Source organism: Chrysemys picta, chromosome 9 (assembly GCF_011386835.1).
Source record: "Chrysemys picta bellii isolate R12L10 chromosome 9, ASM1138683v2, whole genome shotgun sequence".
NCBI lineage: Eukaryota > Metazoa > Chordata > Testudines > Emydidae > Chrysemys > Chrysemys picta.
In genome coordinates, this window is record NC_088799.1 from 4,227,765 (window position 1) to 4,250,082 (window position 22,318).

General features: G+C 44.9%; 1 protein-coding gene across 19 annotated transcripts in view; it reads right to left on the reverse strand.

The window, feature by feature from the left end:
• The window catches only part of LPP (LIM domain containing preferred translocation partner in lipoma), a 438,751-nt gene that overhangs the window by 222,039 nt on the left and 194,394 nt on the right, over nucleotides 1–22,318 (reverse strand). For 17 of the 19 annotated variants that reach the window (XM_065557534.1, XM_065557541.1, XM_065557545.1 and 14 more), the window contains one exon: nucleotides 635–756. The exons of the other annotated variants lie outside the window; for them this stretch is intronic. In XM_065557534.1, the coding sequence (XP_065413606.1) occupies nucleotides 635–756 (122 nt within the window). The remainder of the gene's footprint in view (nucleotides 1–634; nucleotides 757–22,318) is intronic. 19 annotated transcript variants of the gene reach the window in all.

The following is a 22,318-nucleotide window of genomic DNA, read 5'->3' on the forward strand; positions in this document are numbered from 1 at the left end:
TAGCCTCCTCTTTTCCAAGCTGAAGAGTCCTAGCCTCTTTAATCTCTCCTCATATGGGACCCGTTCCAAACCCCTAATCATTTTAGTTGCCCTTTTCTGAACCTTTTCTAGTGCCAGTATATCTTTTTTCTGTTTGCTTTTTTGATTGCTGCTGCACATTGAGTGGATGTTTTCAGAGAACTATCCACGATGACTCCAAGATCTCTTTCTTGAGTAGTAACAGCTAATTTAGACCCCATCATTTTATATATATAGTTGGGATTATCTTTTCCAATGTGCATTACTTTGCATTTATAAACACTGAATTTCATCTGCCATTTTGTTGCCCAGTCACCCAGTTTTGAGACATCCTTTTGTAGCTCTTCGCAGTCTGCCTGGGACTAAACTATCTTGAGTAGTTTTGTATCATCTGCAAATTTTGCCACCTCACTGTTTACCCCTTTTTCCAGATCATTTATGAATGTGTTGAATAGTACTGGTCCCAGTACAGGCCCCTGGAGGACACCACTATTTACTTCTCTCCATTCTCAAACCACAGCACTCCCCTACCTCTTGTTTGATCATCATGAACATGCAACTCATAGTCCATCCCCACTATGACCTGTCTGAGCAGGAAACACCCAGACTGCCTTACCTGCACACTGAAACCAGCCTCATCTGTAGAGGGTGGTGGGGGAAAGGCACCAGGAGGCGCTGGGAGGTTCCCGAGATCATCTCCAGGAAGTGGTGGTGGTGGTGGTGGTGGCAGAGGGAAATCTACAACAGATAATCACAGGATTTAGGCTTAAGATGGTGCAAACGAGCCAACAAAGTTCATCACACAGGGAGCGGGGAATGAGGCCAGCGGTTAGAGCAGGAGACTGGGCAGTCAGGATTCTTGGGTTCTATTCCCAGCCGTTCCACTGACTCATTGTGCGACCTTGAACAAGTCATTTAACTGATCCGTACCTCAGTTTCCCCCGGCTGCCAAAGGGAGTTAACATCATCCACCTATTTCACAGGGGGCTTATGAGGGTTAATTAATGTTTGTAAATTGTTCTGAAATCTTTGGGTCCAAGGCTTGAGGAGCCACATGCCAGCTCTTCTACATCTCTACTGCAGTGAACCCAGAAGTGCCTTTGTGACGGGTTGGGTCACAGAAACCCCCTTGGGAGCTGCCACCCTATGTACCAAGACTACCCCTGTTCCTGTTTTCCCTGCCAGCTCAGGACTCCAGCACCCTGTCTTGCTGAGCCAGACACTCCCGTCTGGCTCCAACACAGACCCAGGGTCTGAATCACTTGTCCCAAAGCTGCAAGTTTACCTGAAAACAGCTCACAGAAGTGTGCTTATCTCTAGCACTCAGATGCCCAACTCCCAATGGGGTCTAAACCCAAATAAATCCGTTTTACCCTGCATAAAGCTTATGCAGGGCAAACTCATAAATTGTTCGCCGTCTATAACACTGATAGAGAGATATGCACAGTTGTTTGCTCCCTCGGGTATTAATACATACTCTGAGTAAATTACTAAATAAAAAGTGATTTTATTAAATACAGAAAATGGGATTTAAGTGGTTCCAAGTAGTAACAGACAGAACAAAGTAAGTCACCAAGCAAAATAAAACAAAATGCACAAATCTATGTCTAATCAAACTAAATACAGATAATTTCCTCACCAGTTCCAGAGCACTCCCTTTTACAGGCTAAGCTCCTTTTAGCCTGGGTCCAGCAATCACTCACACCCCCTGTAGTTACTGTCCTTTGTTTCAGTCTCCTTCAAGTATCCTGGGGGGGTGGGGGTGGAGAGGCTCCTTCTTTAGCCAGCTGAAGACAAAATGCAAAGTCCCTCCTATGCAAAGTCCAGCTCCAAGATGGAGTTCTGGAGTCACCTGGGCAAGTCACATGTCCCTGCATGACTCAGCCTTTACAGGCCGAAGCCATTGTCCACATGGTATCTTGCATGTCTCCAGGAAGACTTCTTATGTGGGTTGGAGCATTCCAAGATGCATTGTTCCCTAAGTGTTTCCTGATCGGGTACTTACCCTGGCGAATTCCTTCCTAAAGAAGCTGACTAAATGCCTCACAGAGCTTACTTAGAAACCAAGCCAGCATACAGCCCATATTCTTAACCTCGAGTAGAAAATGATATATATGTACAAATAGGATGAATAGATATAGTAGACCATTTACGGAGATATATTACATAGCACAGGCAGCACAAAACATATTCCAGTTATGTCATACATACATTTATAAGCACCCCTCCCTCCATAAAGCCTTATGGGGTACACTGTCACAGCCTTAACCCCTTAGGAAAGTCTCAAATACATCCAGGGCAAAAGCGGATACTGACCACAGGATAGCAAGCCTGTAAAGGAAGCTGTGGTGTTCCTAAATCAATGCTCAGTGGACATACTGCCGCATGGGAGGAGTTACCTGCAAATCTACATAAAGAGGGAGATTTGAGGTCCTAGGGGATAGATTTTTTTTTTCTTTTTTCCCCTTTATTTTTTTCAGATGCAAGGACTGGTAACAAAGCTGTGATTGTCTGTACAGCACCTAACACGATGGGGCCCTCATTCGGGTTTCTAGGAGCTGCTGTCATACAAACCACCAATAGAGAACAATACTACCTCTCGTTCAGATTACCCCGAGAGAGCTCTTTTCCTGTGTCTTAGCTGACATGGACACGCAAAGGATGCAGAATGGTGTACAAGCAGCATGAAAGCCAGGGCATTGAAGGCGCTACGATGGGGGGAAATACAGGTTACTGTAACTCCGGCGCTGAATTTAGTGTCCTGGGAGAAAGTTTACTGTAATTCTGGCTGCTCTGGGATAAGGCTCTTTGCTGGCAGCATTATACAGAAAGGCTCACGGCTGGCTCTCCTGTGGGCATTTGTATGTGTGGATTAAAACGAAAATATTAGTATTTTAAACCAATAACGCCAGTGTTGATCCAGGGGCTGCTGCGGAGTTTGGTCACTTGCAGACACTGTTTTAGTAAACACAGGCTCCCTCGGTAACAACTGTCCCGTGTCCTGACAACACGACTGGCAGCTCAATTGTTTATCTTCCAGGTGAGAGCCGTGGGTGCAAACTCCAAGTTGCCAGGAGGCCGGGTTGAAAGCACTTCTCACAAAGCACTCGGAGGGGGCTCCTTAACCAGAGAAATGGGGGTGATCAGCTGGCTACATCCAGAACGCCTCTCCCCCGCTTTCACCGCAGTTTGCTTTCACTTTTGAACATCAGCAATGCACACGCACCCATTGTCTAACGAGGCGGAGGCAGAGGGCAAATCGGCAATAGGAGGGGTAGTGAGCAGGATTCAGGCTATGCGAGGTAGTGTGGGTGGGGAGTCCTGGGAGGCTGTGTGTCAGGTTCCATTATTACAGACTCTAGTAGAACTACAGAGCTGACCAGCTGTCTCACGCAGTCTGGTATCCTGTCTCAGAGAGGGGCCAGTGCCAGCTGCTTCAGAGAAAAGTGCAAAACCTCCTAGTGCACAATTATGGATCAACGCTTCCCTGACGGTAGTTTCTTCCTAACCCCATACACTCAGTGGTGGCTTACGCCTTGAAGCATGAGGGTTTGTATCTGCTATAAATTGCTATTCTAAAACAACAGAGCTGGGACTGTTCTTATTATGCATAGAAATGTCGTTATTTATGTATTATGTAAAATCATTTCTTTGTATCGGTGTTAAATGTGTTTTAAAATGGCATCATGTGCCCCCTTTGTATTGATCTCAGGGATAATTTTCATGTTGTCAGGGATCTTGGGGGGAGAGGGGAAGGGATCATCTTGCACTGACCCATTGAGCATCTGTTAGCAGTAGCTGGACAAACCTATCACCTGTATCACTGAAGCACGTACGTAACTGAACCAAGGATCAGTTCCTCCCTGTCCTAGGTGCTGTACAAGTAAAGGATGGTCCCAAAGACCTTCCTGCAGGTTTGGGCAAAGGTGGACCTTGACTCTTCCTGTGTCTTCACTTTCCTACATTACATAAATATGACCAGATTACAGCTCTGAATCTTGTTCTGTGTTCATAGATTCATAGATTCTAGGACTGGAAGGGACCTCGAGAGGTCATCGAGTCCAGTCCCCTGCCCACATGGCAGGACCAAATACTGTCTAGACCATCCCTGATAGACATTTATCTAACCTACTCTTAAATATCTCCAGAGATGGAGATTCCACAACCTCCCTAGGCAATTTATTCCAGTGCTTAACCACCCTGACAGTTAGGAACTTTTTGTTTGTTGTGTTTGTACAGCGCCTAGCACAACGGAGCCCTGGCCCATGATAAGCACTCCTAGGCAATACAGGAATACAAATAAATAATTACGACTCTATTCAGAGGGAGAATTTCCCTCTTCCTGGGCACTTTTACACCTTCTTTGTACGTAACCCTGTGGCCCCACAAATAAGGATCAGACATACCAAGGGTGTGACACTTATTCTAGCTCAGCCCACAGGACAGCTCCCCCAGTGCTTAACCTGTCTGGTGCCCCACGCATCGCTTCTGCTCCACCAACATGGCACACCCTGGTGTGCACCACGCAAGGACTCGCCCTGCCACGGCCAAAGTTTGCAAAGAAGCAGAATATAGGCCCAGACTGCCTTGGATTTTGTGTCAGAAGGGGCACAATCCACCCCGGGACAACACCACAGCCTGTGTCAGGGGTTTGATCCCACGTCCATTTAACACCAGTGTCCATTCTGGTCTGCAGCTTGCTACATAGATTCATTGCCGCATATCCTTAGCTGGTGGAAACTGTCAATGGAGTTATGCCAGTTTATACTGGCTGAGGATCTGCCCCATAGATTTTAAGGCCAGAAAGGTCCATTATGACCACTCGCAGTCTGATTTTCTACTTGATGCAAGGACCAGAGAGAGTCACCGAGGGATTTCTGCATCGAGCCCAGCACTCCAGGTTGATAGCAATGCCGTCTCTTTCGCCCAGTGTCAGACACAGTTTCCCTCAACACTTTTCGAAGAGAAATCTCTTACGATTCCTGAGAGTTTTGCACGGGGCTGGCGCCAGGCACCAGCCCAGCAAGCAGGTGCTTGGGGCGGCCAAGGGAAAGGGGCAGCACGTCGGGCTCTTCAGCGGCGGGTCCTTTGGTCCCTCTCAGAGGGAAGGACCTGCTACCGAATTGCCGTCAAAGATGAAAGCGGCGCAGTGGAGCCGATCGCGGCTTTTTTTTTTTTCCGTCGCTTGGGGGGGCAAAAACCCTGAAGCCGGCCCTGGTTTTGCAGAAATCTTTTCCTTGCACTCCCCCCGTAATTCAGACACCGGAGTAGAGTGTACCTCTGTCTCAATCTCTCTTCTGTCACGCCAGTCGCAGAATCGCTCTTCTTTGGGTTTGGACCATGCTGTATGCCTCTCAGCTCCCACTTCTAGCTCAGTCATGGATTCTCTACACAGTCAAACAAACCCTCCGCCTGCAGTTTAGTTTATAATGAATTCCAGCCCAAAGTCGGCTGATCCGCCTGCAGAACCTGTCTCTTCCAAGCCCGAGACCTTTTTCCCCAGACAGCCACTCTCACCTCCCTTTTCTCTCTTGGAGTTAAGGAACCGCACTGTCAGCTTCTCACTGCTGGGTTCCAACAGCTGATCACCATGTGAGTCACCGTATGGCACTCTATTACACCAAAGCATCATCTCCATTTTATTTCCAGATGTGACAAAGCAAAGTGCACTGAAATCATGCCTATGTATCTCCTTCTGTGTAATAGGCAGACACGCACCCTGTCTGTTTATACCCCTCTCTTTCAACCTCTACCGAGCTCCTCTCTTTCTCGTCCCCCACACTCCTGAAGGAGCATTCAGCAGCAGTGGCCAGGCAGGCCCGATCCTGTGATATCTCAATGGACATACCTTGACATTCTCTGGCAAAGAGCCGTGGTGCTTAAAACGTTGCTATGCCTGTACAGAGGGGATAACTGGAGCAGAAAAGAGCTAAGTGACTTGCTCAAGACTACACTGGAAATCTATGGCAGAGCCAGGAGAATTCCATCCAGCGCTTTAACCACAAGCCTACCCTTGATACCTGAATCATCATTCATCATGATGACATAAGGCTTTTTTATATATACCTCCTGGCTTAATTTCAGATCCCTGACAGCCATCCACAAATCCTTACCTTTATTTCTAGGCTTGGAAGGATTAGGTTTGCATCGGTAAATGTTGGTAAACATTGATTTCGCTGTACACACGCAAACCAACAAAAAAAGATTTCCATCCACCATCATCGACATTTACAGAGGCAAAGTAAGAAAAACACTGCTTGAGAACTTAGAGAATTTGATTTAAGAAGATTTACTTTTTATATACTTTGACATGTGATGTTGATCCCTCTACACCGCATAATTTCATGGCACTGAAAAAATAGATAAAAATTGAAGAAAAAAATTGCTTAAAAAGCAAACATTGATCTCTGTCAAAATCTGAGAACATTTAAATCAAATTCTGCCAAGCAGGGCTGGCTCCAGGCACCAGCGCAGCAAGCAGGTGCTTGGGGCGGCCAACGGAGAGGGGCGGCATGTCTGGGTCTTCGGCGGCGGGTCCCTCAGTCCCTCTCGGAGGGAAGGACCTGCTGCCGAATTACGAAGCGGAGGCAGTAGAGCTGCCGCCGAATTGCCGATCGCAGCTTTTTTTTTTTTCCCCTTTCTTTTTTCGCCGCTTGGGGTGGCAAAAACGCTGGAGCCGGCCCTGCTGCCAAGCCTCCTAATTGCCACGGAAGTAATTCTGTACGTTTCAGTAAAATAGGCTTTTTTTCTTTTCTAGTATGTTTTAAAAAAAGAAGTTTAGACATTTCATTATCGTACTTGCCAAACATAAATCCAAAGAATACACCCCTGAAATGAGAAAGGGGGCCTTAAACTTCCTGGGAACATTTGGATTTTTGCCAAGTGGGTGCCAAGTTAGCATACCAGACTCCTCTCTCACTCACAGGCCATCCCTGCAAACACAGTGAAGCCTATTGGGTGCTGATGGGCTGTAAACACTGCTTGGCTATGAGCATTTGCAGGATCGGGCCTAGAAAATCTGCTCCAGTGTTTTCAAGGGGAATCTGTTTGTCAATCGGGAATCGAAGTGCATCAAAACAAATGGCCTCCACTGGCTAACACAACTGTTACTGTGAGATTCTAGACCTGGGAAGGAATCGCAGCGTGGTAATTTCCAGACACCTGTGAAGGTCCGCTCGCCTGGTCAGAACAGGTTGTTTGAAAAATCAAAACAAAACATCTTTTCTGGAACAAGCAATAACTTCTTAATGAAATAAATCAACCAGCAAAACAAGATTTGTGCTCATGTGCCCAAATCACTGACTGACATCAGAAAGCTACAGGATTAGATGTTTTTCATTAGTCTCCTATTATCATGAGTACTTCTAATTCTGAAGTCGGTTTAGTGCTGGTTAGAAATATCCGGAGAAAAAACCTCTTCTGTTTATTCTCAGAACAGAAAGACCAAGGGCAATGGCAGAACAAGATTGCTCCCTGCTGGCTCCTCCCGCCCCCTCCCCATGTGCTTCAGCTCTGAATGGATCATATCTAAGGATGAGAATGAGGGGATAATGCAGGCTCCAATGCCAAGTCCTTAGCCTCTGCCAAAAAGGTCAAACAAAGGGCCAATTAGTGGCAGTTTGTTATGATAGTTTTTATAATTGTGGCATATTGAAAACTGTGCTGGAAATTGCAAGCTATCATGGAGAGAGAGAGAGAGAGAGAGAGAGAGAGAGAGAGAGTTTTCCTGGTCCTGTCTGGAGGCTAAGGGACTCTGTGGGGAAGCAAGCAACTAGAGTCAGTCTGGAAACAGCCAGATTAAAGCAAGGTGTGGCAAATTGTGCCTCTCTGTTTTAGGGAGCAGTCTGCTTTGTCTCTCTCTGATTTAGGGTTCTTGTGTATTATTGTTCTGAATTCTAAAAAATAAATCTTTGTAACTTTGCAACCTTTCAGCAAGAGTAGTGTATGTTATTATCTAACTTCTCTCTGGGTATACCACGAACATGACAGGAATGTGATCACTTATGCACTACCCCTGATTCATTTCACATCAGCCAGAGAACCTTCAGAGTACTTACTCTTGACCACTACTAATCTCTCTCTCTCTCTCGCACACACACACACACAATTATTCTATAGTAACAGTCCCAAAGCACTGCACTACTGCAATGTACTACAGTATTATTAACAACAGTTTATTTATGCATTGTTCTGGATTTGAATCAGTGACCTTCCGGTGTGACTCTGTATCCTATTTTCAATCCTATAAGCCATCAAGTTTCCAGTATAAACAAGTATCCGAGGAGTAGCAGTGTTAGTCTGGAGCTGTAAAAAGCAACAGAGAATCCTGTGGCACCTTTAAGACTAACAGATGTACTGGAGCAGAAGCTTTTGTGAGTCTGACGAAGTGGGTATTCACCCACGAAAGCTTATGCTCCAATACATCTGTTAGTCTTAAAGGTGCCACAGGACCCTCTGTTGCTTTTTACAGTATAAACAAGTCATAGGATCACTGGCCCTTTGAAGGGAAGATCGGCCAGCCACACCTGTGCCATAATTAATTAACTGCTTCCCAGGGCTAAGATGGTCAGGTGATAACTTAATGGACCCTGAGCCTTATAGAAGGACAGAGACCAGCCTGCAGTTGGAACCACAGGGAGTGGGAAGGCTCCGGAAGAAGGCACTGAGCCAGGATTTGCAAGAAGTGGAAACAGGGCTCAGGGGACGGACTGAAGAGAATCCCCGAGGGGCAGAAGAATCTTTGTTGTTAGGACTCTGTAGTTTGGACGCTTGCTACCCTGGAAGGGATTAGGTTTGTTTGGGACTTGGTCAGGGCCACTTTTGCAGCACAGATGGGGGCATGGAGAGGCAAGACACCTCCCACCTCAGAAAGGGCCTGAGACAGGGAGCATGAATAGTGCCACATTCACCCAGTAGGGCGTGCGACAGGGAGGTCATCAGAGAATTTGTGTTGCTGCTGCTGTTTTTTAATGTATGTTGTTTGACCAGGACGATGTAGCATTTTTTTGCCTGGAGCATTGTAGAAAGAAACAGACGAACAGTCATTTGAGCCCACATTTATACACACAACACAGTCACATGACTGCATATTATTTGCATGATCTACCTAAACATGCTAATTCAGCCTGTGATTAGTACATTAAACTAACATACCTATCAGAGTCACTCTTTAGACTGCCATGCTCTTTACCAGCTGTTAATCTTCCCATGTTAACGACATTTGCTAATCAGCTACTGTATTAATAAGCAGCTAAAAACAACTGGCTAATTTCACTCTCAGCATTTAAAAAAGGAACATTGACTCTGTCAGATAGTTGCACTAAAAATTTACTGCACCACCTGTTAGCTGAAATATCGCTTTTATGGATTTACATTGTATTAAAAGGTCACTGGCTGTTTAAGACTTAAGCAGTTTTAATTATTCTAAAAGTCTCTTAACAGTAAGAAAAGGAAGCTCAGAACAAACAGCAGCAGGGATTCTAATTAAAAGGGCCAATTCATCTAATTTTATTTGGGGTTAATTATTCAGGATTCACTCTCCGATGTGTAAGGAATAGCAATTAGTAATTTTAGTGGTTTGAAGAACATTGGAGGTGTAATCAGTTCAAATGAGTGAGTGTTTACAACACAAGATGGTGAATTAGTTTCTCCCAGCTGGAGAACGGGAACATTAGTCCCCTACCGTTCAAGACTATGAATCGCGAGTGCTGGTTAAAATATTCTATTCAAATAAAAAACGCACGTCAACAATCATCTGGTATTTTTGATCACCACATAGAAAACCAACGCACTATGTCCCATATCAGTTTAGCCCTCCACTTCATGACCACCACTGCTGACCCAGCTACCAGAAATTCAGCTGCAATAAAAAAACAATTCTCCTTCTTTCCCCTGTCCCCAGCCTACACACCTAGAGTTAGCATCCCTCTGAACCCTTAGGTGGGATTCTGAGCTGGTACATTACTGTAATCCTGGAGTAGCTCCCCTGAAATCACTCAAACTTTCCTATATTTTACCTTTAATCAGAACAAGGCAAGAGGCATGATGTGCCTCTCACTTAACATGACAGGATCTCCTGTGATGGGTTCCCCCCAGGGGTGCCACCTCACTTAAAATATCACTTAAAATCACCACCGTCAAATCTCTTTTCCACCTGTGGTCGCTGATGCAGAAAACCTCAGGCTCCCAGGCTTACGTCAGACCTCCCCAATTCTCCTCCACGCTACTGGAAAGGCGGCAGTTAGCATACAGTCAAGCACCAATTCAGTTCCCCAAAGCATGAAGAAACTCAAGTCTCAGCCTCCCCAAGTCTCGCTGACCTGGAAGCCCCATACGGACAAGCTCTCTCCTGAAATCCCTGGTCATTTCATGAGATCCCATCATTAATTAGCTCGTGTTCGTAGAGCACTTCGAAGACGTCCTACACCAAATGTCAAGTAAAATCACTACCTGTCAAACGGGTGTGCCATCCCCGCATGCCCCATTGCGGCCCGGGGCAGTGCTGGGGGTGTGCCCAACCTTAATTCCCCGATTGGGCATCAGTACGTCCCCATTATCAGATCTGGGCCAGAAGAAGCCAAAACAAAGCTAATCTAATGTCCCCTTTAATAAGGTTTCAATCCCCCAAACGGTCCATAAGGCCCTCACCCTAGGCCTTCGTTCAAAGCTCCCACAGCTTAAAGTCAACAAAACAAAGGCTCCAAGTCTGGTCAGGCTTCTCCAGGAGACCCTCGGCATCCCGGCCTCTGGCTCCGGGAGTCCCTCAGGCCCCCCAGTCTCCTCTCGGGGCCCTTCTAAGGACACTCCCCTTCCTGCCATCCCGGCTCCCCTCTGAGCTCTCTAATCCTTAATGGCCGCTTGGCTTTATGGGGAACACCAGGCCTCTTCAGCTGCACCTGGTTAATGTCTGGGGCTGGCTGGCCCCAAGCCCTTAAAAGAGGCAGACCACCCATCACACCACCAGCATCTCTGACTTACACTGAAGGTAGATGCCATTATAGTTTCATAGAATTTAAGGCTAAGAGGGACCCTGAGATTATCTAGTCTGAGCCTCCTGTACACCAATCACTGATGCTTCAGAGGAAGGAGGGGGAAAAGAAAGCCAGCAATATCCTTGGCTAAATGTGCATTGGGGAAAAAGATCCTTCCTGCTCCCTGCAGGTGAGCAGCTGAAGCCATGAAGCATGAGATTTGAGTATAGTCATTGTCTTAAGGCAGAACTGCAAGTGTTATGAGCACACTGAAGTCAATGCCGGCATTCCTGTGCTCCTCATGGCCCAAGAAGGAAGAGGATGGACAGTGGGATCCATAGGTTCACATATTTCTGAGGCCGCCCTGACCAGCTAAGCTCGACCCCCATGCACAGAGGCCACAGAATTTTTCCCAGAAGTTGACTTAAAGCAGATCATTGCAATACAGTACAAGAAGGTATCTGTACTCCGCTGAGCATGGGCTATAAATAATATTTCTGATTCAAAACTGCTTTTCTGTATGACCTTGGACAAGACCCTTGACCTATGTGTGTGTCATTCATCTCTCTCTACAACAGAGATGACTATGTTTATTCACCTGGGCCAAGTGTTTGGTGATCCACAGGTGAAGAGCCTATATAAATTCTCCTCTCACAACCAGTCTGACACTGGGGTAACTCAACTGACTTTGGTGAAGTTACAGCGAATAAAGTAAGAAAGAGAAAAGTGCTGTCATTATTATTATTATTATTATAGGTCAGCTTTATCAAATTAGTTTTCTGACCTGCAGTTTAATACAGTTGATGGAGAGATAATACAAGAAATATGCTTTCACCTTTTAAAACGTTAAATCAATCTATCTTAAAATACACGGAGGAAGGATGGATGGTCTCGAGGTTAACTCGAGCTCGTGGCTTAATCGCTGGTTCTCTCAGAGACTTCCTTTGTGACCTTGGACAAGTTATTTAACCTCTTTGTGCTTTAGTTCTCCACCTGTAAAATGGGGACACCCTTCCTCCCTCCCTTCCACCTGGCTGTCCTGTCTATTTACATGTGTAAACTCTTCGAGAGAAGGACTGCCCCTTACTCTGGGTCTGTACGGTGCCCAGCACAATGAGGGACCCTCTGAGTGGTACTGCAATGCAAACCAGGATAAAAATAATTGTCAAATGTTAAAAACCAACACAAACAGGTCGTCAAGACGGAGAATTTTCTGCATAAACCATTCGGGGCGGTAGGCAGGAGAATCTCGTCACAAAAGCAAATTATTGACTTTGAAAAGAAAATGTACATTGCATTCACATGCATAATCTTCTCTCCTGAATAGAATAGCAGTCCAGGAAGCAACTCAACCACGGAGCACTGTTTTGCTCAGACAAAACTGAAATAGGTTATCTATTTGTTTATCGGCTTGTGGTGTTAAGTTCATTGTTCACTGCTAAGTGCTCTTGACAAGAGTTGACACACGCATTCATTTATTAGAGAAGGCTGTTGTGACAGAGTTGGGAAAACGAGTTACGCCACTGGATTAAACCTTTAGCGACTGCTAAGCGTATAAAATCCATTTATCACCTGGCATTAAAAAAAAAAAAAGCCAAGACACAATCTGTTTCTTGGCCATTAAGATGGAGTGAGTCAACTTTCTGGCCCTAGGATGGGGGTGTTTGTGTCAATGAAATTCCACCCTGTTAACATGCACCCCAAAGCCAGGCAGGCTCTGTCTGCTCAGCGATGAAGCACAAAACATTCCACACATCACGCAAAGATAACGGCAGGCTTCCAGAGTTGTTTTTATTGTCAAGAGACTTCCTGAAGAGTTAGATGCGGCAGCTAACCATTTTTAAGATGGCATTGATTATTTCAAACTCTTATTTGCATTTTCCCCCCCATTACCAAGTTCAATTCCAATCTGCCTTGTTATGGTAAATCAAATGGGTCTGATGGGCATAGATCAATCCTCACCAACTAAATATATCATTGTTGCTTAAATGTTCCTTGAGTGAAGGGTCAACCTTTGCAAAATACTTTCCTCGCATAATCTTCTGCTGGAAGTTTAATACATTAGAACAAAGCCACCAAATTGGAAATACAACAACAGACAAATAGGCTTTACAGCTCAACCCATCAAAGAGGTGGGAGACAGAGTTTCAAATTGGCTTGTTTAGTTCCTTTCCCCAAGAAGCATTCCATGTACTACCTATAAACAGCCACATTAAAAGATTAAAACAGAACATGTGTCTTTATCAGACACACATAGTTTACTGTTTTCAGCTGCAGAAACAGTGACAGCTTCCTTCCTTCTATTGCAATTAGCGTCCAATTCTTCATTTTGCCGATAAACGCTACTAGGGAATGGAAAAATTAACTAGATTTTCTTGTGAATATAAAAGAACTTGCTTTTGATTATTTGTCTGTGTGATAGTCTAATAATAAATCAAATTACCTCCTTAATCCCAGAGGACGTTTTCAGATGAAAAACCCAAATGTTGGATAAATAGAAATCCTTTTGTATTTTTTCATCTTTCAAAGTAGATAATTTACTCTCCATTTATGGCTTGTGTGTTGTTGTTTTATGCGTAGACACAAATTCCAAGCAGATTATGCTTACTAGAAACAGCATGTACATTCTAACTAAATGCGGATTGAATACAGATATTTGTTATTAGGTCAAATACAAAATATAGGTGTCTTCAGACGGGGTTCAATCCATGCACGTGCAGAGATGCTGCAGAAGGTCTATGTAGTACTGAAGTGGGACAAAAACATACAAAGGTCTTCTCTGCCCAGGGACGAATTTCATTCACAACCCCTAGTCTGAACTTTCCAAAGGAGCATCTGTACTTGCTACACAACTCATCTGCAATGGGACACACCAATAAGAAGGGGTGTTCACCTCCTCCTCTGCCAATCTAGGCTTGGAGAACTACAAACAGGAAAACAAGCCACCGTCCAGAATGCTGGGGAAGCTTTGAATATTAGCTGGATGCCAGAGAGGCACAGGGAGTTTCAGTGAATTAGAGTGAGCTTGTTAGACAGAGCAATGTAAAAGCGACTTAGTGGAAATGAGAATCAGACCTGCAATGTTAATGAAATACAGAGCAAAGTTCACCGCAGGAAGAGGCCCCAAATAAAGCTTATTTTGAGGACATCAGTGGGAGTTAAATGGTACCTATGTAGTACCCATGCTGGTCCTCTGCCCAGCAGTGGATTTCACCCTGTATTCCCTATACTAAGCACAGGGATAGCATGGCAATGTTAATTACGTGGGTCCACATTATGAAGCTCTTGCCACCTTTGGGAGCATTCACTCAAACAAGTAGTTCTACTAAAGCCAATGGCACTAGGCAGGCAGTAAGATGCTATCCGTCATGAGTCAGGGAATTAGAATCGAGCATTTGTCCAGGCAGCACTGCTTTAATGGTGACCATTATACTAAATATGTCACACTGGGAGCTGGTCGAAAAATGCCTTTGTTGTTGTTGTTGTTGTTGCAGAAAATGTCTGATTTTGTTTTTTCAGTTTTCGGTGACAATGCCCGGTTTCATCAAAAACAACTTTGAAAACAAAATACCATTTTTGGATTCTGTTTTTCTGATGAGAAAATTCAAACACAATGAGCGTTTTCAGCCAAAATGTTGGTTTGGGATGAAAAGCCCTGTTCTGTTGACAAAATATTTTAATCGCCTCTAGTCACATTCTCCTAGAGCTTCTGATGGCTACCTGAGGCAGCATGTGCAAATTAGTCCATAATAGTCAAGGTGGTGAGTGCTCACCAGAGAAACATATCTGGCAGGATGGGGAAAAGAGAGGTCCATTTCCCCTCCTTACAAATTTCCCTTTGTTCAGGATGCTATAAGAAGGGGCAGTTGGAAGGGACCCCCATTTCCTCTCATCAGCCAGAAGAGGTTGAGGGGAGAAGGAAAAAACCCAATTCTTATTCTACCAGCAGCCAGAAAGGGTGGGGCAGAGGGCAGAGAGGATGTTGAAACTTTCATCATGATATCGCTTTGATGATTAATGATGTTGCTCCATATTGAGGCTGTTTCATGTATTTTGGAATTGAGCTAAAACGAGAGCTATCCAAATCTCCCCAAATAGTAGAGGCTTGGCGAGAATGGGACTTATCCCCATACAACTCCAGGTCTTGGTTTCACTAAACCAAACCCAACTATGGAGGGTTTTGCAAAACCAACCCCCCAAGCTTCACCCATCTCTAATATCAATGCGTCATCATCAACGTGCATAGCATGTGGCTACATCAGGTGCACAAGGTGACCACTTTGGGGCACCACGAGGGTCCTGAGGAGGCAAATCTGCTCCCTAGCTGGTTTAAAACAATCACCTTTACCACTTCCCTGCAACAGATATGCCCTGGTGAGGACCACCATTGCCGCTTAGATTAAAGAAGAACCATCCTGTATTACTGTAACCTGCCCGCATAGTTATAGTGGGGAATCAAGAATGTACTTGAGACATGAATCTTGAATTTGCCAGTATTCATTCATTCTTGGACCGAGTGTAAAAGAAGCACTTTTACACTGACCGGCCAATTTAGGTTTGACACAGCTTTAACACCCAGTCTCTTGTGATCTACTGGGCCTAGAAATGGATGCTCAAAACAGTTTGAAAAACAGGATTCTCAGCTTTCAAGTGATATAAAGATTTAGTCTCTACCCTTGGCAGGTCACAAGATATCAAATCACATCCTTGTAACTAAAATCTTGCCTGACAAGATGAACATCTTGAATTCAAATGGATTTAAAGGGCTATTTTGAGATCTGTTCAGGCTAGAAACCAATGCTTTATACAATCTCAGAACTTGGAATCCCAGTTCTCATGGTATAATTAAAGTATTAATCTCTACTCCAGTGATTCTTGAGACACTGGCTGCTAAAGTCATCTGAGAAAGATGGATGCAAAGGGGTGCAGTGAGGAGATTGGTCGATCTTTCCAAGCAGTGGTCTAGGATTCATGATCAGAAAGGAGAAAAAATTTTTTTATCTTTAATGCTGTACATTTAACATTTAACAAGAGAAAAATTAGACAACTATTTAAAGTCTGGGAGGGTGCACACCATTTCCAAGCTATTCTTGACTGAAATGTTTAATGTTTCATGCAGTTTAGAAATGGCTTAAATTCCCTGCTGAATTTTTCATGCCCATACACCATTTAGCCTTTATAAAAAGTTTCCCTTCAATTATCTACTCTGCAGCTTAGGAACGATTCCTGGCCAAGTTCCTTATACTGGTACAATTTTATTTTATTTTTACTTGCAAGTTTTGCCTAAAACAGCTCTATTTGGATATGCCTGCTGCAGTTCCTACCCACGTCACCATTTGTGCATGTCAGAGAGAAGTCAACTAAAATATTTTTGCACTTCTTCACTGCCCCGCCTTCAGATGAGATCTTGCTCCCCACTCGGGCAACATAAATGGGCTACAAGCTGAGGAGCAAACCCCTGTGGAATACCCCCAAGCACATGGATTATTCCGTGCCATGCACAGAGCCTGAAGAAGGCTCAACACTGCCTTCCCTCCCAGTCCCTGGCGCAGAGCACGCTGGCAGGCAAATGGGTGTGATGGGGGCACTCCTGCGTACCAGCTATTCTCAATTGCAGAACAGGCCCTTAGGAGCCACTGAAGCCTAACAGAAGGTCAGACAGCCCCAAGCTCCGTTAGCTTATGTCAGAGGTTAGCCCCAGAACGTAGGGATGCTTAAAGCCGCCTTTACCCCTCGCCACCTCCCCCCTCCCACATCTCACTGCGTGACTAGTTCAAGATGAATGAAAAATCTGGCCCAAATTCATCTCAGGTGTAATCAATTCCACTAACTGAATTACACTAGGGATGAATTTGGCTGTGTGTTTGCTAGTCTCACCTTATACCTGGTGGAACAGTTCCCTCTCTGTGTATGGTTTTGGTGAAACTGCATCTCAAATATCACCTTCTGTTCTGAGCACCTCGGTTCCAGAAATGCATCAGCAAGTTAGAAGGAGCTTAGAGAAGAAGAAGAAGAATAGGAAGGGAACAGGAAGGACTGATTTACGGGGGAAAGTTAGGAGACCTAAATACATACAGCACTGGCCAGCAACCATTAGGGAGAGCATGGGAACTGCTAATCTATATCTGAGGCTGCAAGTGCCAAGCGTGGAATTATTTAGGAGGCTAGAAGGAGCCAAAACCCAGGAATAATCAGGTTAAATTAAGAAAGGGGAAATGCTGATGAAAATGTCTCCAGAGTGAGTTGTATTAGATTATGGAGACGTCTCCCAAGGTGACAGAAGGCCCACCACATGGGGGTACTTAACACTGGTCTAGAAGAAAGGGCTCGTGGGAAAGAATCCTGAATGGTCAATGAGATGGATGGACCATCCCAATCTCTGTGATTCTGTGAATAGCAAAAGAAGCCACTGGAAACCTTTTTTTAAATGACTATATTCCTCCCTGTACACCGTGCCACTCACCGCTGCAGCGCCCCCTGGCATCAGAAGGTGGCGCTGCAAGGATCTTCATCTCCACTGCCCCCTGCTGACCACTTCTTTGGCCCTGCAATGGCCTGTCCCTGGCCACGTCTTCTGCAGCCTAGCCCTCCAGCCAGGTCATCTCTTTCCATTTCCATTCTGGGCTGATAAAATCCAACTAAAGAATCCACACCTATATCCAAACAGAAGATCTTTCTGCCCCTCACAGACTACATGGCTGTTCCCTGTTTTTTGCTCCTACTCCTGGGGGCTGAAGAGATGTTTTTTTTACTGCTTCCCAGGGCTTCTTCCCGGCAGGTTTCCCCCACTGCTTCCCCTTGCTGCGGATCATGGCAGCTCCTCCCAGGGACCTCTCTGCTCCTTACCTCCCATGTAGGTTCTCTCCAGCCTGCTTTCCCCAGGCACTTTGCAGAGAGAGGGAACTCACCTTGCTCCTTTCTCCTGGGTCTCCCCCTTTACTTAGTTCGCTTCCCTCTCTACGCAGGCCTCCCTGGGATCACTAACTGTAACTGAGTCCAGATCAGGATCATCTGGGGGTTACCTCTTAGGCCACAAGCCAGGCTGAACTCAACTCCCCTTCAAGGACTAGCCAGCCAATGACCTTCCCATTTTGGGGGGGTCCTAACAAACTTTCCTTAAGATATGGTAGGTGGGAGGACTCAAACTGCCCCATGAATAGAAGTACTTGGCTTTCAGGCACTCAACTCTACTACTAACCAGATCCAACTCGCTTTTACACAATCAGATTTCCTTGCCGTACGCTGCGCCAAAGAGGAAAAGCAGCTTCACAAAGAGGAAAGCTCCTATGTGCGACAGTTATTCCCTTCCGCAAGGTTCCATATTATAGTCTCTTCCTCCTGCACTGTTTGAACGATTTGGGTCATTAAACTGCAGTAGAAATGTCATTGCACTCAGCAGAATAACTTTGTGCCATGAGCCCAGCAGAACAATTGCTGTGCTGTGTCTGTCGATGTCCGAATAGAAATAAATGTGGGGCCCCTCTCCACATACCGTTATTCACAGAGACACTGGCTCACACACAACCTCTCTTTCTAGTGTTCCCGCAAGAACAATATTTGATGAATGGACATTTAATTGGTAATAAAGGGGGCGCTAAGTCATGATCGCAGAAGCCATGTCCTCCCTGTCCATACATGTTTTTGTAGGACTGAGTCAAACAGAGAAAAAGAAAAGGCAGAATAATGACACTAAACGCTTTACCAGGCGCCGAGGGATACAAATCTCGCATTTGGAGATTTCCAAAGCATGACACCAAGAAATGCTGTACCTACATGCAGCATGGCGCCAATATATCTAAGCACTGACGCACACGCTTTGATTTACGCATGCGCTTAAGTCCCATGGAAGTCAATGGGACTTAACGTACTTAAAGTTAAGCACATACTTAAATGCTTTGCTCAATAGGGATTCATGTAAACATGGACTTCAAATGCTTTGCTGAACCGGGTCCCAAGTGCTATGTATGGTACGTAGCAGGGTGTTCCCTGATTTTCTTAACTTGCAAAGCATATATTTATTATGACCTCCACTGCCTCCTGGTAGATTCCAGGGGCTCGATTCTGCATTGCCTCACATCAGTGTCAAATGCAGTTCCCAGCATTAAATCATTTCACATATTTACAGGACTGGCCATGCACTAGCAAATGCCCCTATCAGATGATAATTAATACAAGCCTTGAACGTGCCCTCTAGAGGGGAACACCCCAGGTGCCCCTGACTTCAGGGGCAGTCAGAACTTTGGAAATTCTCCACAAAGGTGGTAGGTGTCCGAAGCTCGGCATCCAAAATTGGGGCACCCAAAATTATAGGCCACTTTAGTTACTTGGGCCTAAGGGAATCAGCCCTTACAGACAGCGAATAGTGTTGCTAAAATAAAAATAGTTCTTTCAACTGCTTCTCCCTTAAGTGCAAAAATCAGGAGACTTAATTTTACAGTTTGCATAATTTTAACATGAAAAAACACAAGCTGTATCTTAGCTTTTAAGAGAAGACCAGATGGAAAGTCTATCATTAGAAATGCCAAAGGGGGAATACACTCAAAGTTCGCTCCATGACAGAAAGGTCATTTCTAGTCATCCTTGTTTTAAATGTTCTCAGAACCACTCGAGCTTGGGTAATATGATGGTTTTCATCAGCTTGATTGCCTCCAAGGGGAGAGGGGGGGTGAGAGAGAAAAAAACCTCACAAATGAGGTGGCTCCCTTCTTTAAAGTTTCTCTTTTTTTTCCTCTCCCCCAGAGCAGAAGGACTGCTAAAAATGTTATGAATTACAGTTTGGATGACAAGTACCACCATGACAATGATCGGTTGATTCCACCCAAGGGTGTTTCCTTGCAGTTTCATGGAGAGATAAATGGCACATTCTACGTAACAGACAATGTATCAATGCAATCGGAGAAGTGGCACTAGGCTTATCGGATATAATTGCCAATGAAGAACAATTGCTTATCCGTGTCAGTCCCAGAATATTAGAGAGACAATGTTGGTGAGGGAATATCTTTTATTGGACCAACTTCTGTTGGTGAGAGAGACGAGCTTTTGAGCTTATACAGAGCTTTTCCTCAGGTCTGGGAAAGGTACTCAGAGCATCACCGCTAAATACAAAACTGAACAGATAGCCTAACGTAAGTAGGTTGCACATAACTATCTGTTTGACCTTGTTTTTAGCTGTGACACTGAGTACCTTTCCCAGACCCGAGGCAAAGCTCTGTATAAGCTCAAAAGCTCATCTCTCTCACCAACAGCTAACATTCTAGCACCACACTTTCTAGCCTATCTAGACGAGACTTTAGAGCACATCTTCACCAGGAAAAGAAAAAGGTGTGCTTCTAACTCGAGTTAGCTAGGATGAAGTAAAATCTTAGTGAATACAAAGCAGTTTGTAGTATTCACATGAATTAGCTGGTCCAGTCAAAGGGCATCCTAGGGTTTATCATGACCTGCTAACTAATGTGGGAACTACAAACTGCCTTGTCCTCACTGGCATTTTACTTCATGTTAGCCAACTCGAGTTAGGAACACACTTGTTTTTCCCCCTAGTGAAGACAAGGCCATGGCTTATGCAGGGGATGTGAAATAATTAGATCTTTGGGGACCAAAAGTTCCACATCTGACAGGGATACAAAAACTATTTGAAGCCCCACTAAACTTTCAAAAAGTACTCTGAAACGCAACGATATAAAAGTTTCACCTTCATACTCAACCGGTCTGCCCTCTCCTCCCCCTCTCCTCCCCCCCCCCCCGTGTATTCCAAATCATACCCACCGCAGCTGGCTTGAGTTAACCAAAGTATTTTCTTTTTACTGATTTTTACTCTGCAGTGCCAGCCTAGACAAGCCAGTGAGCTGGATTCTATTCTGCTTTGTAGAACACCAACAGAATTATTTACAGCCAGCTAGTTAAAATGCTGTGAATTCCACCTGTGAATTATTGTCAGGTTCCAGTCAGTTGCACCTATGCAAATCCCTTCAACAAGTGTCATGGGGGCTGGGGGGCTAATTTGAAGGCAATGGGTTTGCACAGGTGCCACCGAGTGTGAGATGTGGCCTGTAGAACCTTCATCTGGTGATGATGTGTGAGAAAGAAGGAGCCCAGCCTGTCTCTCACAGCCCAGGCTGATATTTTGGGGCCGGCAGCTGGATATATTTTGTTATTGTTTTTAACTTGTGAACTTGGCACAGCTGATATAGACTTATTAACACACAGTAAGCATGAAACTGCACTTTCAAACACAAGAAAGTTGACATTTAGGGCCTGCTTTTTCAAAAGGCTTGACCTCGGCCTCCACTTTCACAGGTGGAATTCAGAGCATTTGAAAGTTTAACTACCGGGCTTCCCCCATAAAATGTGAGTCTGCCTCTCATCAGATAGGGTTTTAAAATGGAATCTTCCATCCCAACTCCAGAGGCGCTTACTGTACTAGTTAGTGAGCTCATATAAGGCATTTGCCACTCCATCTCTCTTGAGAAAGTCAAATAAACCAACCAGGTGCTGGTCTCCGGGACTAGCCAGGTTGGTCACAGATTAAGCAAATAAATACAATGCAACAGGCTTGTAAAGTATTTAAAGAAGAAGAAATTCCCATTGAGACAAAAAGGCTAATTGTCAAGGGCACCGTTGGACACAGACAAAGCAGACAGCACTAAATGGGAGTGCATTTATTAGCACACCAGTAAACAATAGGTTAACAGACTACCTATGTGAGGAATCACAGTTGAGAGTACTACGAAACCCTGACTTAGAGCAGGAGTCTCAGATGAATACTTTATTATGAATTAGTAATATTCAAACTGTCCACAATGCCCAGAGCTGAAATGTGTTTGCCACAGCCATTTTTAGGGAAGTCTCAGTGGCTATGGTGAAAAGAGCAACCTTGTGACAATGCATCATGGACCTGTGCTTCAGACGGATGACTAAGTTGTATTTTAATATTTTCACTCTGGCCAACAAGAACGGTTTATTTGCGGGGAGCAATTTAGGAGGTTTCATCTCCAGCCAAACCAGTCATTTCTCCAAATGTCTTCAAAGGCTCTTGTTCCCCACGGAGGCCTGAAACCTTGACAAATTAGGCGCCAACTGAGAATCCACTTCTTCGAACCCCCTGCTCTTCCAGAGCGGTGCTGCTCACCTCTTGACTCTTTTTATGCAGCCGGGTTTAGTTCTCAAGCCTCTAAAAAAAGATGAAGGGTCACGTCCACCCGACTGCCCGGTTTCCATTCTCCATAGTAGCTGGAGAATGAAACGGGGGCTTTCAAGTTCTGTGGCAGCCAGTGCCTAGCAGAGAATGGTTAACACCAGTGAAACAATAAAGATAATGGAATCTATGGATT